General features: G+C 43.2%; 7 protein-coding genes across 15 annotated transcripts; 6 read left to right on the forward strand and 1 right to left on the reverse strand.

Moving 5' to 3' along the window:
* The first annotated feature begins 180 nt into the window (after positions 1 to 180).
* On the forward strand, positions 181 to 4,963 carry LOC100118609 (serine/threonine-protein kinase BRSK2). 3 transcript variants are annotated; one of them, XM_032595873.1, is made up of 14 exons: positions 181 to 544; positions 1,382 to 1,787; positions 1,859 to 2,039; positions 2,118 to 2,258; positions 2,322 to 2,472; positions 2,543 to 2,758; positions 2,844 to 3,043; positions 3,097 to 3,321; positions 3,384 to 3,658; positions 3,739 to 3,902; positions 3,979 to 4,131; positions 4,226 to 4,400; positions 4,468 to 4,679; positions 4,770 to 4,963. In XM_032595873.1, the coding sequence occupies exons 2-14, from the start codon at positions 1,685 to 1,687 to the stop codon at positions 4,950 to 4,952; spliced, it is 2,379 nt and encodes a 792-aa protein (XP_032451764.1). In that variant the 5' UTR covers positions 181 to 544; positions 1,382 to 1,684; the 3' UTR covers positions 4,953 to 4,963. The 3 variants fall into 3 exon arrangements, with proteins under 3 accessions (XP_032451764.1, XP_001602539.2, XP_031778102.1); XM_001602489.5 differs by having other exon boundaries at positions 181 to 499; XM_031922242.1 differs by having other exon boundaries at positions 181 to 499; positions 3,985 to 4,131.
* A 2,629-nt stretch (positions 4,964 to 7,592) lies between these two features.
* Positions 7,593 to 9,250, forward strand: LOC100118646 (cyclin-dependent kinases regulatory subunit). Its single transcript, XM_001602514.6, has 4 exons — positions 7,593 to 7,632; positions 8,109 to 8,514; positions 8,600 to 8,727; positions 8,833 to 9,250. Exons 2-4 carry the CDS (start codon positions 8,456 to 8,458, stop codon positions 8,922 to 8,924), a joined length of 279 nt encoding a protein of 92 aa, XP_001602564.1. The 5' UTR covers positions 7,593 to 7,632; positions 8,109 to 8,455; the 3' UTR covers positions 8,925 to 9,250.
* Positions 9,251 to 9,549: 299 nt separating this feature from the next.
* LOC100118684 (trimethylguanosine synthase) lies at positions 9,550 to 13,085 on the forward strand. 4 transcript variants are annotated; one of them, XM_008204353.4, is made up of 3 exons: positions 9,562 to 9,720; positions 9,800 to 9,978; positions 10,380 to 13,085. In XM_008204353.4, exons 2-3 carry the CDS (start codon positions 9,970 to 9,972, stop codon positions 12,204 to 12,206), a joined length of 1,836 nt encoding a protein of 611 aa, XP_008202575.1. In that variant the 5' UTR covers positions 9,562 to 9,720; positions 9,800 to 9,969; the 3' UTR covers positions 12,207 to 13,085. The 4 variants fall into 4 exon arrangements, 2 of the variants coding, with proteins under 2 accessions (XP_008202575.1, XP_032451770.1); XR_004344439.1 differs by having other exon boundaries at positions 9,550 to 12,483; positions 12,552 to 13,085; XR_004344440.1 differs by having other exon boundaries at positions 9,550 to 12,460; positions 12,552 to 13,085.
* LOC107980512 (small integral membrane protein 4) lies at positions 12,425 to 13,085 on the forward strand. Its single transcript, XM_032595883.1, has one exon. It carries the CDS (start codon positions 12,458 to 12,460, stop codon positions 12,710 to 12,712), a length of 255 nt encoding a protein of 84 aa, XP_032451774.1. The 5' UTR covers positions 12,425 to 12,457; the 3' UTR covers positions 12,713 to 13,085.
* Positions 12,695 to 13,085, forward strand: LOC107980513 (uncharacterized protein C12orf73). The gene has a single exon (XM_016981184.2). The coding sequence runs from the start codon at positions 12,728 to 12,730 to the stop codon at positions 12,908 to 12,910; it is 183 nt and encodes a 60-aa protein (XP_016836673.1). The 5' UTR covers positions 12,695 to 12,727; the 3' UTR covers positions 12,911 to 13,085.
* Positions 13,086 to 13,130: 45 nt separating this feature from the next.
* Positions 13,131 to 17,093, forward strand: LOC100118726 (excitatory amino acid transporter). Of its 4 annotated transcripts, none has more exons than XM_032595882.1 (10): positions 13,131 to 14,080; positions 14,136 to 14,244; positions 14,332 to 14,530; positions 14,632 to 14,842; positions 14,921 to 15,242; positions 15,325 to 15,558; positions 15,634 to 15,828; positions 15,924 to 16,058; positions 16,232 to 16,552; positions 16,643 to 17,093. In XM_032595882.1, the coding sequence occupies exons 1-9, from the start codon at positions 14,004 to 14,006 to the stop codon at positions 16,232 to 16,234; spliced, it is 1,485 nt and encodes a 494-aa protein (XP_032451773.1). In that variant the 5' UTR covers positions 13,131 to 14,003; the 3' UTR covers positions 16,235 to 16,552; positions 16,643 to 17,093. The 4 variants fall into 4 exon arrangements, with proteins under 4 accessions (XP_032451773.1, XP_016836671.1, XP_032451772.1 ...); XM_016981182.3 differs by having other exon boundaries at positions 16,232 to 16,541; XM_032595881.1 differs by having other exon boundaries at positions 14,958 to 15,242.
* Positions 17,094 to 17,287: 194 nt separating this feature from the next.
* Positions 17,288 to 18,502, reverse strand: LOC100115572 (ER membrane protein complex subunit 6). The gene is made up of 5 exons (XM_001601078.5): positions 18,353 to 18,502; positions 17,938 to 18,098; positions 17,772 to 17,864; positions 17,660 to 17,679; positions 17,288 to 17,554 (listed from the first exon to the last, which is right to left on the reverse strand). Exons 1-5 carry the CDS (start codon positions 18,390 to 18,392, stop codon positions 17,524 to 17,526), a joined length of 345 nt encoding a protein of 114 aa, XP_001601128.1. The 5' UTR covers positions 18,393 to 18,502; the 3' UTR covers positions 17,288 to 17,523.
* Positions 18,503 to 18,645: the final 143 nt, after the last annotated feature.

The following is an 18,645-nucleotide window of genomic DNA, read 5'->3' on the forward strand; positions in this document are numbered from 1 at the left end:
TTGGCGCTTGTCATCGATGCCCACACCCTTGCGATGACTGTATACTAACTGCTGGCGCGAGCAGTATAGCAAATCCGCCGAGAACCGAAGGTTGATGGTACCCGTGTAGAGAGAGAGAGAGAGAGAGAGAGAGAGAGAGAGTATAGGGGTTGTGATGCCAGGGCTGCGTGCGCGCGCAGCCCCGTCCTTCAGTAGCTTATGATCGAACAGGGAGTATTCTGCTTCGTCCTCATCGAATTCATCGATGATTGCAAAAATGACAGTCCCGACGCAGTTCTGAGCCGGATTCGTCGAGTCGAGCGAGCAGCCCCGGCGGATAGTCAGTGCGCCAGTGAATATAAGATGCATCCCCCGACAAGTGCAGGAGCAGCGTCTCTCGTCAGAACTCGCAAGTGTCCGTGCCTACTCCGATGAGGTTATTGCGGAGAGCCACTGGGATTCCGAGAATTTCGCTCGCAAGCTCGCATTCACCACGACCCCAGTGTGCAGAGGCACCGTCGTAAGTACGACAGCAGCAACAACAACAACAACAACAACAACAACTGTTGGTTGCATAATTTTTTTAACGCCGCGCCAGCTTCCCTCCTCGCGCGCTCTGCAATTTGTTGTCTTACAATGCGTTATACGCGTCCCTCGCACGCGTACTCTGCTGCAGATTGATTTCGTGGCGCGGCCAGAGAGGATCGTCCGCGCTCTAGCTCTATCGCCTATACGCGTGCATATATACATATATACATATACATATACATATACATATATATCGATTGGATTGGCCTGCACGCGTTGTCTAAAGGGATCATTCGCTTCTCAATATTATAGCATCATGCTCTCTTAATACGATTTAGCGAGTTGCCGCCGCCGCCGCCGCGTTGCAGTTTTGCAATGTTATTTGATTTTATAGGTCTATGTCTGTATAGGTACACTAGCGGATCTCGTGTGTGCTCCGCGTGATAGGAGGGCTTGCATAACCAACCCAGTCAGCCCGACTGGATCGCGCATATGGCGGAATCATAAAATCACGAGACAGCTGCAGGGAAATTCGAGGCGGCACGACATTTCTCGCAACCCCAGTGTTTTGCTAAAAGGTTTAGCTCGACTTTTTCCTCGATTACCGAGGCTGCAGCGCAGAAATATACACATCTATCTGACATCTATCCGACATCGCATATCGTCATGGCGGCGTTGCGCGCATGTGTAGACGGGACGTTCGGCCGCCGACACATTATATTATAAAATCGAAACGCGCATCCGAATTCTATTGCCGCAATAGCAAAGCATTCTCTTCCTGCGGATATATTGCGCGCGACTCGCGTCGCGTTTATGAAAGTCGGCAAAGTAGACATTTGCGGAGATAAAGATTATATTATGATTTCTGTTGCAGGATGCTCCCCTAGAGATAGATAAAAGAAGGAGAAATAACAATTTCAGCGTTTTAATAGAAGATAGTATTTTATTAAAAAAAACATGTCGCAAGAAGAGAACAAATCATTCGAAAATAATGTAAGCGCAAGAGCAGTTGTTTATACAGCAGTGGAAAAGTCAATATGCGTGCCTAAGGCCAAAGCAAGAGTCAAGTTGTGAGTGCCAAGTATTTGCTCAATCTTCAATGGAATCACGCTACTAGATCGCTCGCTAGCGATTAAGACGGCAGCTTCCTTCAGATAATATCAACTGAAGAAGAACGATGCAGCAGACTAAACAAAATCCTATAGGCTCGAGTAACCAAGACAACTATCAGTATGTTGGGCCTTACCGACTAGAGAAGACCTTGGGCAAGGGTCAAACCGGTGAGTGTTTAGTCTGCCCGGGATGCATTATCGCAATAGGTATCGTGCAATCGCTCGCGACTCTGTTGCAGGTCTGGTCAAGCTGGGAGTCCACTGCGTTTCGGGCAAAAAGGTCGCCGTAAAAATCATCAACCGGGAGAAGCTGTCCGAATCCGTGCTGATCAAAGTGGAAAGGGAGATCGCCATCATGAAGCTGATAGATCACCCTCACGTTCTGGGCCTATCCGATGTCTACGAGAATAAGAAGTATTTGTAAGTGCGATACCTACCAGCGCGCACAGTACTTTATCACACATCGCTATCGCTCAATTCGCTTTCCTCCTTTTGCAGGTATCTCGTTCTGGAGCACGTGTCCGGCGGCGAATTGTTCGATTATCTGGTGAAGAAGGGCAGACTGACGCCCAAGGAGGCGCGGAGATTCTTTCGACAGATCATCTCTGCGCTCGACTTTTGCCACAGCCACAGCATATGGTGAGGCGGCGCATCGCTCGATTTTTTTAACTCTTTGGCGTTATTTAACTCCGTCTCTTTCAGCCATCGCGATCTCAAGCCGGAGAACTTGCTGCTCGACGAGAAGAACAACATAAAGATAGCGGACTTCGGAATGGCTTCCCTGCAACCGGCCGGCTCTATGTTGGAAACGAGCTGCGGCTCGCCTCACTACGCCTGCCCGGAGGTCATCAGGGTGCGTATATATGCTGCTCCTATTTTCCGAGTAATTTCGCGCACGTATAACGACGGCCTCGCGCCCGCAGGGCGAGAAGTACGACGGGCGCAGAGCGGACGTCTGGTCCTGCGGGGTCATTCTCTACGCCCTACTGGTCGGGGCTTTGCCCTTCGACGACGACAATTTGAGGCAACTGCTCGAAAAAGTGAAGCGCGGCGTTTTTCACATTCCACATTTCGTTCCTCCGGATTGCCAAAATCTTCTGAGGTCTATGATAGAGGTCAATCCAGACAAAAGACTGACCGTGAGTACTTTTATCGTTGTACCTTGCTCTCTTGCGTTTGCCTCGTATTATAGTTATATTCGCTCGCGCTCGCGCTCGATTTCAGTTGGCCGAGATAAACCGGCACGTGTGGGTCACCGCGGCGGGCAAAGGAGAGCTCGAGCTCGAGTTGTCGATGATGGATGTAGTGCAGACCCATGTGATTCCGTCCGAGGATGCGATCGACCCCGACGTCCTGCAAGCCATAGCGAGCCTGGGTTGCTTCAAAGAACGAGAGAAGCTCATAAAGGAGCTGCTCAGTCCAAAGTAAGTTCCTCTCGCATCGCCTGATCTGCGTAATCAGCATTCCCAACTTGCAGCCACAACACGGAGAAGGTCATATACTTTCTTCTGCTCGAGCGGAAGCGCAAGAGACCGGCTTGCGAGGACGAGCTGGAGGTCATGCGGAACAGCACGCGGGCCAACGCGACTCAGGAAGATCCCCCCAAGAAGCGCATAGACACTTGTCGAATCAACGGCAATAGCAATTTAAATTTAGGCCAAATTAGCCAGGGCTCTCCGCTCACACCGAGGAGGCAATCCAGGTAAGCAAAGCGCGCGCTCTCTCCCTCTCGCTCTTCTATTCTATTCTTTTTCTTCCCGACAGTTTGCGACAGCATTCCAAGCGCTCGCCGAGCGGCACCCACATCCACGTGACGCACTCGGTTACGCCCGGGGCGAATGTCTCGCCGCTTTTCGCCCCAAACCTCAGCGGCACTCACAAGGTTGCCTCGTGCCTGCAAGCTGGCCAAGTGAGCAGCCCCAGGCGCATGTCCCCCAGCGTAATATCCAGCGGCAACGACTGCTCCAATCAAACTCCCGTTCTAACGACGCCTTCGCCACTGGCAAACATCGGCATCGAAATTAACGATGTGCAGCCAGGTATAGTAATTGAGCATATACGAGCATGCACATCCCAGTGCGAATTGGCACGCTAACGCGCGACTCGCGCTTTTTTCCAGTTGCAAACGTAGAAGAAACGCCTCCCGGATCCCCGCATACCACTGCTACGAGCTCCGGCGGTGTGCACCACTGGAGATCGAGATTAAACACTATTAAGAACTCCTTCCTCGGTAGTCCGCGCTTTCATCGCCGCAAGCTGTTGACGAGCGCCGAGGACGTAAGCGTGAGTATTTCTCGAACCAGCCCGGCGCCACTCATTTCATTGATTGATTATAATTAATTAGTTGCCTCCTCCGCAGGTACAGCTCACTCCGGAGTCGTCTCCCGAGTTCACGAAAAAGTCCTGGTTCGGGAACCTCATGACCACGGAGAAGGACGAAACATTTACAGTATTAGTGAAGGGAAAGCCATTAGCTACTCTCAAAGCTGATCTGATTCACGCTTTTCTTTCGGTAGCCTGCAACTACACTACTCATTTGTTATCGTTACTATATATATTATTGCCAGTTACCGACGCGGGGCCTAAAAACGTCGCTCTCCTTTCAGATCGCTGAACTATCTCACAACGTGAGTTCTCCTATGTCATTCAAGGTGGAGTACAAGAGGAATAGTACGGGTCCAGTTATGTTTCAAAGACAAGTACGCTTTCAAGTAGATTTAAGTGAAATATCAAAACAGTCATCCGAGGCTCTTTTCGCCATCACGTTCACTCTTCTTAATGGTAAGCTCTACGGATATAATAGAAGTTATACGAGAAAACGCTGTTTTAACGCCCCCCTTTCGCGCAGGAAACATAAGGAGGTTTAGAAGGCTTTGCGAGCACATTCAGTCCCAAGTATGCGGTAAAAGTACCATGCTTCAGCTAGGAACTCCTTGCAAAGGAACTTCGGCTAGTCCGCGAACGTCGAGGAAGCATTCGTTAGAATTGAGCGAGAGTTCGAGTTGTGGAAGTGATACTAGTGATAGACTATTCGTTGCTTCTCAAGCGATTACGCGACAGGTATAAGCGCAGAATACACACTAAGCGGTCATTAATTAAATATTCCACTGTGCGAGCCTTGTCGAATTCGATATGTTTCATATGTTCCAGGTCAACTCGGATCTCGAGCCGGAGCACGCCACTTTGGAGATACAGGCCACAGTGCAAGAGATTCAAAGCGTCAGCTCGTCTTCAAAGATTAGTCAAGACACAAAAAGCGATGAAACTGTTGAATGCCAAAACACTGTGGATAATAAGTTTATAAAAACCAAAAGTGGCAACAATATAGCGTGATACCACCAGAATGTTTTGATTATTTTTATTTAAATTTAATATATATATATATATATATATATATACATTATTTGTTTTCTAAAAAGGAAAAAGGTTTTTTCACAATTATCAAGATTAAGGCCTTTTCTATAACGAATTGAACTCGTCGCATGCGATATAACAGTAAATTTACTTTATTTCCGCTTCGATTTCCGCCGACAACTTTATTTCCAAATAAAATATCTCAAATTGTTCGCCGTGAGTCCGATTCAAGACCCATTTACCTGCCTTCCTCTTGAGAAAAAAATAAAAAACATTTTAAAAAAAAACGATTGGTCTACTTGACTCTGTTGTAATGAACCGTCCGCTGCATATGCGTTCGATCGGTCGCAGCATTTGATGAGAGCTCCTCCGACGACAATCGCCTCTATTTGTTCATCGCGCATTTGACAAAGTCTCGGTGCGCATATAGACGTTCGTGTATAAGACTTCGGGCGTTCCACTGGCACACTTTCCTTCATCGACCCGAGAAACGATGCCGACCAGTCGTCGTAATTTGATGTACATATAATATATGTATACCAGCGAAAGACACGCGGATATAGGTGTACTCGCGTGAAACGCGCGCAACTGGTCCGCGTAGAGCACGAAGTCGGGGTACTCTCGGTGACCGCCAGGAGACTGCGTGCTGCTGAGCTTCTGAAGGTCAGGTCCCGCCGCTCTCGACGTCCTGGCTGGAGAGCTCGATCTTCTGCTGGTACTCGTCGAACACGATCTCGTCCTCGAGCCGCGCGCGCTTGATGTTTCAACATTTTCCCCCAACTCCCGTAATTATAATGTGATTGCGTCGTATCGAATAAGAATCATACGAGCACTCAGTTTTAATAAAATAAACTAATTGTAATCAAGAAAATTAACTAATAAGTTGTAATCCAAGAATTGTAAACTAATTAGATGTAAATAAACTAATTAATTGTATAATCAAGTAATAATAAATAGAACGTGCACAAGGACGTGTAAGTTATAATGACGATTTGAATCTAAAGATATCAAAGACCACGATGGCTCGGTGGTAGAACGCTTGCTTCATAATCGAAAGATTCCGGGTTCGAATCTCCGCGAGTCCGGGTTTTGTGTAACGGCGGTACTATTTATTAAAAAAAAAAAATAATAAAATCTAAAAGCAGTTTTACTAAAAAACAAATCTAATAAGCGTCATAGAGCGCGGTAGAAATAAGTAAGTAAAGAGATAATCAATCTTTATGAAAACTTGCGGTACATTATATGAGAATTCGGTCGAAAGTATCATATGATTCTCGTATGATTATTTTCAGCCGGGAAGCCTGGTAGGAAATTGTCTTGGATCTCTGCGTCGGAGCCCCCGACTAAGTATTCTCGGTCTGAGGCCGCCGCCGTGAGCAGCTAAGCACTGTGAAATTTCGTTATTACTATAGCAAAAAGTCCAGCGCGCTACGCACGCTCAGTTTTGTTGCCCAGTTCGTTACTTGACCTCTAAAACTTGAGTTAAAATTTGACAATCCTATCTTTAAAAAGTAAAGCCGCTGAAAATGCTAAATTCAAATTTCTCATTCAGAATGATTTTATTGTTATAATTGAAATTACATTTTAAATTTTGGCGCCATTTAACACAGATGTCGCTTCATAAGCAATAAATGCTTCAGACTTATTTTTTAGAGGGGACTTGTTGTGTACAATATACCGACGAGGAGCGCAGTGCTCGGGGAATTTTCTGAGCATCAACGATCATTTCAAAGCTTTACATGCCTTACTATTCAGCGAGACTGGGGCGATTAGAAAATCAGCGGCAAACATGTTTTGTATTTACTCTGTATTTTTTATCTCACAAAATAGACTCGCTATTGAGAAGACGCAACGTCTTTCTCGGAAGCACTAGCTTTGTTAGGAAAATCATGCCGATTATCGATCTATACATGTAGCTCATTCGCTCACGACGGACCGGATAAAGTCCCTGTACGCGTAAACGTTGCTGTAAATTTCGGCGGGGACAACCTCGGAGCAAGCTCTCCGTCCACAGCCAAAGGGCCGCCGCTGTCTCCCTATAGAGAAAAACAGCGCGATGCTTATATAATATTGTATCAGCTAATCTATGCGGACCGAGGCGAGATTAGATAAGACGATCGCGGATCAGTGGCGTGGGAGGAAAGGTACTTTGAATATATACGAGATCTATTGGGTATTAAGCATGCAAACGGCCGCACGGCATTGCTGTGGAAGGCGCACAGCTGCTCGAGGCCCTGCATGCCCCAACCGGTAACGTTGGCCTTCGCGCGCCGGCTCTGAAATTCTGGCTGGCGAAAACGATGTCCTCCGCGAGCTGAGAAGTCAGTATAGAGCGCGATACATCAGACAGAAGCTCCAGCCGGCGCGTTGTATATATATATAGGTGCATTATTGCGCACCGTGATTATACAGCGATGTCGTCCTCGCTCTCCAGCCAGTCCGGATGCACCGTGACGTTGGCGATGTGGCGCGCAGGTTCTACCGCCGCAGAAGTGCTTGCAACACACCCCCCCAGGAATCGCAGGGACACCTGATGGTAGGGGAAGTCAGCTCGATCTCGGCCTTCTCGCCGCCGATGATCCTCGGTCTGATGAGAGGGAGCGGCGACAGTTGCGATCAGCGCGCGAATTTCAACTTACCGAGGAGCTTCATTTTCACGGTTCTTTTTTTTCCTCTTTTAAACTACACGGCGCCTTTATATAATATTTCTATCGCAATTACTATAATGTACCGACGACATTAAGATAAAAACGAAATCACATTTGCAATTCATCAGCCGCAAGTACGATCGTGATGAATTCAGTGTTGCGCACACTTACTTTCCGCGCGCGAATCTTTCCAGAGACTATTATCGAGTCGATAAAATTATGCTAACACATTTCGTGCGCGCGCGTGTGGACGAGAATAAATGGTAAACCGATTTTGCGCGCATAATTTATGCGGCACGCGCTCTTTCAATCATCGCGACGTGTATACGAGGAAATTCCCAAAAACACTCTTCATTTCCACGATAACGATCTTGGATTATTATTTGCAAAATTGTAAATTATAATTATTCAGCCGGTCTTTTCAATTTATTCGACGATTATCTGATGCACTATAACTGTATGAGCTAATTTTGAATTTTTTCAACAGCTGCGTCATGAGACTTACGAGTTACCGACATTGCTGCAGGAAAGAAAAGGTCAGTTCTCGCTCTGCAAACAGACCTACAGCCGTTTGGTACGATATGTTGTAAACTGACCGCCGGCCATATTGCTTTGCGTTAGAACTGCGGCCATTGGTTTACACGCGCTCTTTGCTGTTTCTAGAAACGCATTTAAACATTCGAATTTTGACTGTTGCATCGGAAAGATACAAGCGCTGTGGCGTTGATCGAGGTAGCGTCTTGATTCGTTTTGGGGCGAAAACTTTACAAAGTGCTTAGTTTTGACACCACACTTATTGCGCGAAACTCAAGTAATCGCAACGCAGGGAGAAAAATGCCAGCCGATCAAATCCAGTACTCCGAAAAGTACACCGACGACAAATACGAGTACAGGTTAGTTTTTCGCTCCGCTTTGTCTGCCCCATTGGCGTCTTTTAATCCTTCTCTGATTGAAATTTTCCTTATTTCATACTTCTAGGCATGTCATCCTACCTCCGGACATAGGAAAGCAAGTGCCAAAATCCCATCTGATGACGGAATCCGAGTGGCGTAATCTTGGCGTCCAGCAGAGCCCCGGATGGGTTCACTACATGATGCACGGCCCAGGTACTTGCAACATGCTTGCATTATTCGCAATTCTCATTCTTCACTCGCGCTTACCAGCACTTCGCTCTGCACGTTATGTATTTTCATTTTCTTTTCGGTTTGCAGAGCCACATATTCTTCTGTTCCGGAGACTAAGATCTGATTTGCCAGTTCGAAACAACATCAATCAGCAGCATCAAAACATCTGTGTAGTCTAGATAAATATTCCATGTTCATTAAGTTTGAGTTTTCTATGCTATTTGTATTTTTATATCAAGTATTATTATAATTCATTATTAAAGTATCAATCAAAACATGTACCTAAGACATTATCGTTTATTAATACTCATCGATTTTGGTCCAAATAATTTCCACAAAAATGACGAGTTTATTATTGACAAATGTATTGACAATAAAAGTGATAAATAATTATTAGAATATTGTTCGTAAATATATTAAGTTTTGTCATTGTATTCATCTCAAGTATGAAATGATTGTAACTTTCCAACTTTTGTAATAAAACTTTTGTAATATTGTAAAAAAATTGTGCCCACACAAGTATTCGTTGAATTTATACTAGTTATTATATCGCAATATTCTTTCGATTTTTCCAATATCCTCAAAAATTCAAATATTTTTATGAAATGATGAGACTTGGCTTTTCAAAAATATCATAGTAATTATTTCACTCGTTTTGTATACATAATTTCGAAAAACTATACGCATACACAGTGAAAACACCCTGCACACATTATCCTAATCCCATATACTTATATATATATATATATATATATATATATATATATATATATATATATATATATATAAATTTGTCCATTTGATCATTAATGATGTGGTGATGGCCAATCCAGACCACGTGAGCACAGTCAACATAACCTATAAAATATAAACAGTCGGTTGCAATGACGCTCAAACTTTCTCGTGAATATTGTCGATAGTTATGAAATATTGAATCTACAGTTACTTGAGTTAATAATATGAACAAAAATTATTGTGAGTGTCTTGCTGAAATATATATTGCAAAAGAAGTGGACTATGATGATTGGAATAAACATGTTTCTTGTTTATGCAGCAGAGTCATAATAAGAAGTTATACTCCCAGTACTTTATCCAATGATGTTGAAAGCATTGAAGGCCGCTGCAGTTATGAACAGGAAGAATGCGACGGGGAAGTAGATAATTTTGATTTGAACACCAGAGATGAAAAAATAGTTTGCCAATCAACAGGAGCTGCAAATTTACATGAGAAAGGTATTTGCAAAAAGAGAATTCATATTCGCGAGTTGAATTGCAATTTCACATTGTACCTTGTAGACAGAAATAATAATGCCTTCGATCAATATAATTTACGATATAAAAAAATCCAATGTGTTAACAAACTATTGAATAAATTCAATATTTTCCTGGGAAACACATCATTATTCTCTAATAGAACAATATTATATACAATAGTTGAATCGTTTATTTTAAAAGATTCAAATTTTGTTATTAGATACATTTTAAACTGTTGTGAGCAACAGGTAGCGTATCATTTGTTAGTACCTCAGAGCTGTCATCAATTACAACAGTATGATATTATCAAGAATTATAAACTTCTTCATTACTTCAGATTCGCTGATTACTTTCTGAGCAAATCCTCATTTCAATTCCAGTGGGGAGATTTTTGGTCTAATAGTGGAGATTACATTACAAAGTTATCCTGGACTTTGAAATACAAAGATTATATACATCCTGATCAGTTGAATACTGCTTACAATGAGATATGGGAAATCAGTGAGAATAATAGCTGCTCTAATATAAAAAAATGTATTCAAGAGCAAATAGTTTATTTAAATACCGAGAGTGATATTGCAAGTAAGTATAGAAAATCAAGAAAAGTTATAAACTCTGAAATTTTATCAGAAAAGTATAAGAAGCAGTTGTCTCTAATAACAAATTTGGGCTCTCAATTGGAAAGTACTTCAGTGCTAGATCCCGGATTTGCTTTGGTAGTATTATCAAGTGACACTACATGGGAACATTTATGGCAAATACATTATGAGGAACAATATGTTAACTGCTATTTCTTCTTTCATGAATACTGTGTAGAACAATCTGATATACTTAAAAAACTTTGTTTTATTTCAAATTTTCTAAAAGTAAATCAACCATCTGAATCCTGTAAAAGAATAAATTCAAGCAAAGACTTGTTAATAAATTTTGTTGATGAAACATTGAAAAATATACACTGTAACTTTCATAAAAAAGTTATTTATGAATCTATAGTTCCTGAGAGATTATTACAAACAAATGAATTTTGTAAAAATCATGCTCAGCAGCATATGTATGAATCATCAAATGCTGTTGTAAATAATGAATATGAAGTAGAAAATGATTCCTACAAGGATTTAGATGAAGTTATAAGTGCTTTGAAAAGAATGGGTTTTGCATATGATAACAAGATGAATGGTGACAAATTGAAGGGTGAAGTAATATTTAAAAAGAAGAATATTACATTTCACAGAAGGCATTTGAAAAACAAATGGTCTTACATTAATCGATTTCCTATGTCATCAGAACATAATGAAACGCATTCTGCAAATGATGAAAATGACATTGACAGTAGTGTAAACAATTCTATGCCAAACATCAATGCAGATGCAAATGAGATACAGCAACTGGCTAATGAGACGAATTCTGTGGAATATGAAGATGAGCAAAAACTGATTGGCGTGGTTGATGACAATTTGGTTGAAAACTTGGACACTGATCAAAAAGAAACTGATGACGTTGAAGTGAAGAGCAACAGTAGTAACACAAAGAGAGTTAGGAAGAACAAAAAACGTCCTAAGAAAAAAAGTATGCTACCAGAATATGTGCAAAAGAATCCAATTCTTAAAAAGTATTGGGCTAAACGATATCGACTGTTCAGTAAATTTGATGAAGGAATAAAGTTAGACGACGAAAGCTGGTTTTCTGTAACTCCAGAAAAAGTTGCAAAGCATATAGCAGAAAGATGCAGATGTGACATGTTAATTGATGCTTTTTGTGGAGCTGGAGGAAATTCCATTAGTTTTGCATTTACTTGCGAAAGAGTTTATGCTATAGACATTGATCCCAAGAAAATTGAAATGGCACGACATAATGCTAGGATATATGGGGTTGAAGATAGGATAGAATTTATCATTGGTGACTTCTTCTGTTTAGCCGAGAGATTATTTGGAGATGTGGTATTCTTAAGTCCTCCTTGGGGAGGTCCTTCTTATATACAGGACAAGTCATTTGACATAGAAAATATAATGGATCCTCATGGAGGAATAAAATTGTTTGAGGTTTCAAAAAGAATATCAGACAATATTGCATATTTTCTTCCAAAAAATATCAACACGTTGCAATTAGCTATGACAGCTGGCCCAGGTTCTAAAATTGAACTTGAGCAAAATTTTCTGGACAGTCAATTGATTGCAGTTACGGCTTATTATGGAGAATTGTCACGATGAATAAATTTCTTACGTTTTCATTATTGCCTATATTTGAATAAGTATCGGTCGGCGGTGTTATATACACATGCGCAGCGCTATTGCACGCATCCCACGTGATCACGCATAACGTGTGTTCTGCTAGCGCCAGCGCGATGCGCGCATCTAAGGAGCGTGTGCTTTTAAGTTTTATATCTGCTGAATTTCTAACCTAAAGTTAGTGTTTTACTATGATAATAGGTGCTCGCGTGTCTTTCATCGCATTGTTCTAAATGGTCTTGATTAATTCATTTCGATGGTTATTAAATGCCTATCCCGGTAAAAAATACTTTGCCGAATACCGCTTTCTACCGATTTTCTTCTTAGGTGGGGCGGCTTTGGAGTACTTAATGATTCACTGGACTGTAGGGGAAACCAACTTCTACCGTACCTACAAAAAAAGACAAGTTGACGAGATAATAGAGTGCAAAGAAAAAGCATCACTACTAGAGAGTGGCCTAGTACGCATCAAATTAAGAAATCAGTGAATAGCCAAGATTGCAATGCCTGCAGGTGTATCCTGGCCAAGGTACATAAGCTTCTTTGCCGTGTCGATGCTCAGTGCATACGCTGGAGCACAGCTGGTGCACATTTATTACAAACCTCTGGATGACCTGGATGATATGGTTCAAGAGGAAATTGAAAGAAGAAGAAAGGCTGGTCTGTTGAAATCCTCTGTAATCTAGTCTAGGTGTTGAAGTTACATAATCTAGCGCATGCCTCCATGTCCGATGAGTCAAGAGAGTGTTTAGCAGGCCACTAGAAAGAATATTTTGATATTTTAAAAAATGATAAAAATGAATGCAGAAATTATGTGACATGCAGAGTTGTACGACAAATAAAATATCAACTTTGAATACATTTGTGAATACATTTAATAATCCTCATCCGCTCCCAAGCCTTTTATTATTTTTTGGTATTTTTTGGTACTTTGGAAATTGGCAGATAGATATAACTCGCGTTGCGGGTATGGGTAGGTATGGGTATAGCGCGCTGTGGATTAATCTGCTTATGATTGGCCCATAAGTAGCTCCGCGTAAAAAAAGAAGCAGGAAGCGGCCACTCATCGGCTCAGCGGTCGCACGGCACCGATACGCTCCACACAGCCTATAGATACACACACACACACACATATATATATATATATATATGCCCACTAGGCAAACGAGCGACTCGTCTCCTACGGTCCTGATACAAATTACAATCGCACGCGTACTTTTCCTCTCTGATGGTCCCTATCTCCAAAACACGCAGATGATTTGATGCATTTGAAATGAACAACTTTAGTGATGGAGCGAATATAATGCGCTCGATCGAGCTTACAGAGAATTAGAGAGATGCGTGTTAGGTACGTTAGGCGCGTGGTCCAGCGGTCTCGATCTCGTTCGCGCGGCTGGAAGCTGGAGCAGTAGGCAGAGAGTAGGTGGATAGAGCCCTGCTAGCCCCATTACAACGTTCTAGCTTCCTGAATGGGGAGCCTCCTCGCACAATATCTGACGCGGGCGCAGATTGACTAGCTCCGCCGCCGAGCGAGATTCGTGGTGCTCGCACTGCCGTCGTCGGGCTCATATTCCACCCATTCGGTGCAGTAAGTAGGTAGAGAGAGAGAGAGAGAGAGAGAGAGAGTTTTGGGAAAAGAACCCGCGCGAGCAGAGGGCTATGAGTAGGCTGCAGCGAGGGCTTTCCCCGCGAGCGCTCTATCGGTCGCGCAGCAGCAGAGGCTCGGCTGCAAGCTACTGATATCGGCACTGGCCCGCACCGAGGGAAGTCTGCGGAGGAATGTCGCTGCTCCAGCGGATTTCCGGGGCCATCGCGGTGCTGCGCGGAGCCCCGCTCGAGTCGACGAGTCTGCAAAGGTAAGAGTCGCCGCGCGCGCGAGAGAGAGAGAGAGATACATCGGCCTCCTTTCAGATCCCAGATCGAGCAGACGACTGCCGAGGACGAGGCGGCGCACGAGCCGGAGAAGAAACTGCCGAGCAGAGCTAAGATCGCCGGCAGGGCCAAAGCGATGGGCGGCCTGGTAAGCGCGACTCGTACGTTCCCTGCATGGCGCGCTAGAGCGCGGCTTGTCGCAAAATAGCTCGCGCTTATTACATTATCGCCGCAGCTGGAGATCTGGGTGAGGGAGAACCTGCTGCTCGTCCTGACGGTCCTCGGCGTTCTGCTGGGCTGCCTCCTCGGCTTCGTGGGCCGGCTCGGCGACTTCTCGGCCCAGAGCATCATGCTCATCGGCTTCCCCGGGGAGATCCTGATGCGCACCCTCAAGATGTTCATACTGCCGCTCATCGTCTCGTCCCTGATCGCAGGTGACTTGCCGACTGTTGCCGACACTTGTAGTATACTATATGTATAATTAGACATTTTACCGAGCCTTATACTACCATTGCATGACGACGCGCTACGCAAGGAATGGCCCAGCTGGACGCGCGCAGCTCCGGCCGGATAGGCGTTCGGGCGCTGACCTACTACATGGCCACGACCGTCCTGGCGGCGCTGGTCGGCATAGCCGTGGTCCTGCTCATCCACCCGGGCGACCCGAGGATCAAAAACATCGTCGCCCAGGGCGCCGGCGACGAGGCCAAGGTCTCGAGCCTCGACGCCATCCTCGACATAATCAGGTGGGCACGTGCAGCTATATATATATACATATATATATATACATATAGGTATACTGCTCTTGTAATCCTTATGTGCAGATACGTATGTATATATAAAAAACGAACAAACGCGCAGAAACATGGTGCCGGAGAACCTCGTGCAGGCGTGCTTCCAGCAGGTCCAGACGACGTACGTGAAGAAGAAGGTCGTGGTCATCGGCGAGAGCCCGAGCCAGAGCGGCTACCTGCTCGAGCCGGCCCTCGTCTACAGGGACGGCACCAACGTCATGGGCATGATCGTCTTCTGCATAAGCTTCGGCCTGCTGGCCGGGCACATGGGGCCCCGCGGCAAGCTCATGGTCGACTTCTTCGTCGCGCTCAACGAGATCGTCATGAAGTTCGTCAGCCTCATCGTCATGTGGTAATACATGTGTATAAGCTAGTAATCATACTTTACTATATATATATATATATATATATACGCTCGACGGCGCCGCGCGCAGGTACTCGCCCTTCGGAATAATGTGCATCATCGCCGGCAAGATCATGTCCATCTCGAACTTGGCCGCGACCGGCCAGATGCTCGGGCTCTACATGCTCACCGTCGTGCTGGGCCTCCTCGTCCACGGCGTCATCACGCTGCCCCTCATCTACTGGCTGATCACGCGGCGCAACCCCGCCGTCTTCTTCAAGGGCATCATGCAGGCCTGGATCACCGCCGCGGGAACCGCCTCGAGGTACAATTTTATCGGCCTGCAGCTTATACATATATACTTATGCCTGATGTATGAGCGACGTCGATCCTCTCGCAGCGCGGTGACTCTGCCGATAACGTTCCGCTGCCTCGAGGAGAACAACAAGATCGACCCCAGGGTCACGAGGTTCGTCGTCTCGGTCGGGGCGACCGTCAACATGGACGGGACCGCGCTGTACGAGGCCGTCGCTGCCATTTTCATCGCCCAGATGAACGGCATCAGCTTGGGCGTCGGCGAGGTCATCACCGTCAGGTTGGCTATCCCATAATTACCTTCGTATACCTATATACGTATATATATATAACACCAATCGCGATTCCCGACTGACTCGTCCATTTCTCAATAAGCTTGACGGCGACGCTGGCCAGCATAGGCGCGGCCAGCATCCCCAGCGCCGCGCTCATCACCATGCTCCTGGTCCTGACCGCTCTGGGCCTGCCCACCTCCGACGTGTCTCTGCTCTTCGCCGTCGACTGGTTCCTGTGAGTCGTAGCCGCGTCTCTCATTATTACCACACACACACACACACACACACATCACTGATCATCACCTAATCGTACTTATATGCGACGACACTACAATACATATAACATCGCGAATCCAGGCTATCGTGTCGCTCGATAATCGCATACGCCTACTCTTCATTTGTACGCAGTGATCGAATACGGACATCGGTTAACGTACTCGGCGACGGCTTCGGCGCGGGCATCGTCTACCACCTCAGCAAAGACGAGCTCGATCAAATGGACGGACTCAAAAAACTGGGCGCTCTGGAGACCGTCGTCGTGCCCGTACTGCAGGAGCAGACCAGCAACGACAAACTCCAGTTGGAGAAGAAAGATGCGGATAAGGACATCGCCGGGATCGCGGAGTCGACTTCCGAGACAAAAATATAACATTCAAAAAGGCGGGATGTATTTCCAAGAAATTCAACTGATCAGCCGTCAACCGCAACAAGTTGCCATGTAAGCAGCTAGTAAGCTCGCGCTAGAAATACACGAATATATACCTATTTCTAATTTCTAATTTTTTTAAATGCATCATTATCGTATTCTTTTTCAAACAGATGCAGATGAAAGATATAACAAAGCAAAGAGTAAAAGCATGTCAAGTACAAATCTCCTTAGGCTTACTGCAGGAGTTCATCAATTTTATTCAGACTATAAAGCTATTGTTATTATTATTATTAATGTTATTATTATTATTATTATTATTATTATTCTAGGAGGCTGTAACGAACCTATATATAAGTTTTAAGCGAAAATGAGTGAATCCCCCTATACAGATAACACCATGTTTACTTTTGAATGGCAAAACTGTGAATGATATTTGCTATTAATATAAGACTTGTAATAAAAATCTACATTCATGTCCTGTAACTACTAGAGGCCGTCGAAGCAATTCTCTACGATATACTTGTTATTTTTGTATTTTATAAATGCCGACGTTCAAGGGTTATCAAACATGTATTTCGATGTATTCCACATACTAAAATAAAATTTTAGAAAATTCCCAAACTCTAATTGTATACTGCACCCATCCCATCAGGATTCGCAAATATAATCGTTGATTTACGAATTAAAAAAAAAATTCCCATCTCTTTACATATAATTATTTTATTTCAATCTGCATTATAAAATACATATATTAAAAAACTATTTGTATAGAAATAAAAAGATTCGTGGTGAACATTATGAAAGTAAGAATACAGTTTTTAAAGGAATGCTAGAAGTGTAATCATTTAATTGTGTATGACAGTATTTACATTTTTTTATTTCTGTACAAACTGTTACAATGAGACTTAAAAATCTTTCTATATAATTTATTTGGTCAAAGAGAATTGATACCACTTTGTGTGAACATGAATCATTAATCCATAATTGATAGAAATATACAACAAGGTGATGATTGACTGGCAAACAAATAGTTGTCATCTTTTTTGGAGTCTCAATAGACATGCACCATGCCATAAAGAAACCTAAATAATTGTTAAGAAAAATATCTTGAAATGATATCTTGAAAATCCACAATAATAATCTTTATTTCACTATTCATTGTATTATATGGTTTATAAAAAGGATACGTCCAGAATAATACGTAAGTCTGTGGCCAAGCCATAGAAGGTAGCATTAAGGAAAATAATTCTGCAGTTAACATGCTCAATCCTGAAAAATAAAATGTACAACAAAGGATACAAATAAACCTCCAAAGAATCCATTTGTCAATAAACTTCTTCTACTGACAAAGTATTTTTTCCACTGTCCTCCAGCTTTCATCAACAACATTGCCTGAAATATTAATAAAGTGTAAATAAGGGGGAATTGAGCACTTGTAAAAGAAATCAAACTGCATAATACTGACCCATAAGCTTATAACAGCAAAAATGTAGAAACCAAATCCATAGAGGCCCGTAAGACCTAAAAGACCTGCTGTACCACCTGAAAGAGCAGCCATTGATATTCTGCAGTACTCGACAACAGCAGCATTATTTCTTACGGCCACTTCACTGTAGGCGATAATGTCTATAAATCAAGGACATGGTTAAGTAGTTCAGATTAGTAATAAATTAGCATTTATTGTGAAAATAATTTTATAAAATAACACTTAACGAACGTTATTAACTTAATTTAAAAATGATAATTTTAATTGCAACTATTTATTCATCATTGTTGACTCTAACCTCAAAAATATAAAGTTATTGATTTTTTAAATTTGTTTGTAGATAAAAAAATAGAATAACTCTGGTAAAAAAAGAGGAATTTTCATCATCACTTACCATCCGGTTTGTCTTGCTTTGTTCGGACTTTTCCTGACATTATGGAGAATTAATTAACAATGCAGAAACGTCAAATTAATTGAACACAAAAACTAGCGTCTGCTTGGACATCTGCAGCTGCATAAACGCAACGTCACGAGATACAAATTCATGTAGATTGTCGTTCACGACGCATATATATATATTATATATATATATAATAGAAAATAAAGAATCTAGGTTAACTGTACGTTTCATGGTGGTTATAATGGCGCGCTCGCTTCAAACATACTAAATAACAGTTAAAGAATATT

This window comes from Nasonia vitripennis, chromosome 1, assembly GCF_009193385.2.
Source record: "Nasonia vitripennis strain AsymCx chromosome 1, Nvit_psr_1.1, whole genome shotgun sequence".
In the NCBI taxonomy this organism is placed as follows: Eukaryota; Metazoa; Arthropoda; class Insecta; order Hymenoptera; family Pteromalidae; genus Nasonia; species Nasonia vitripennis.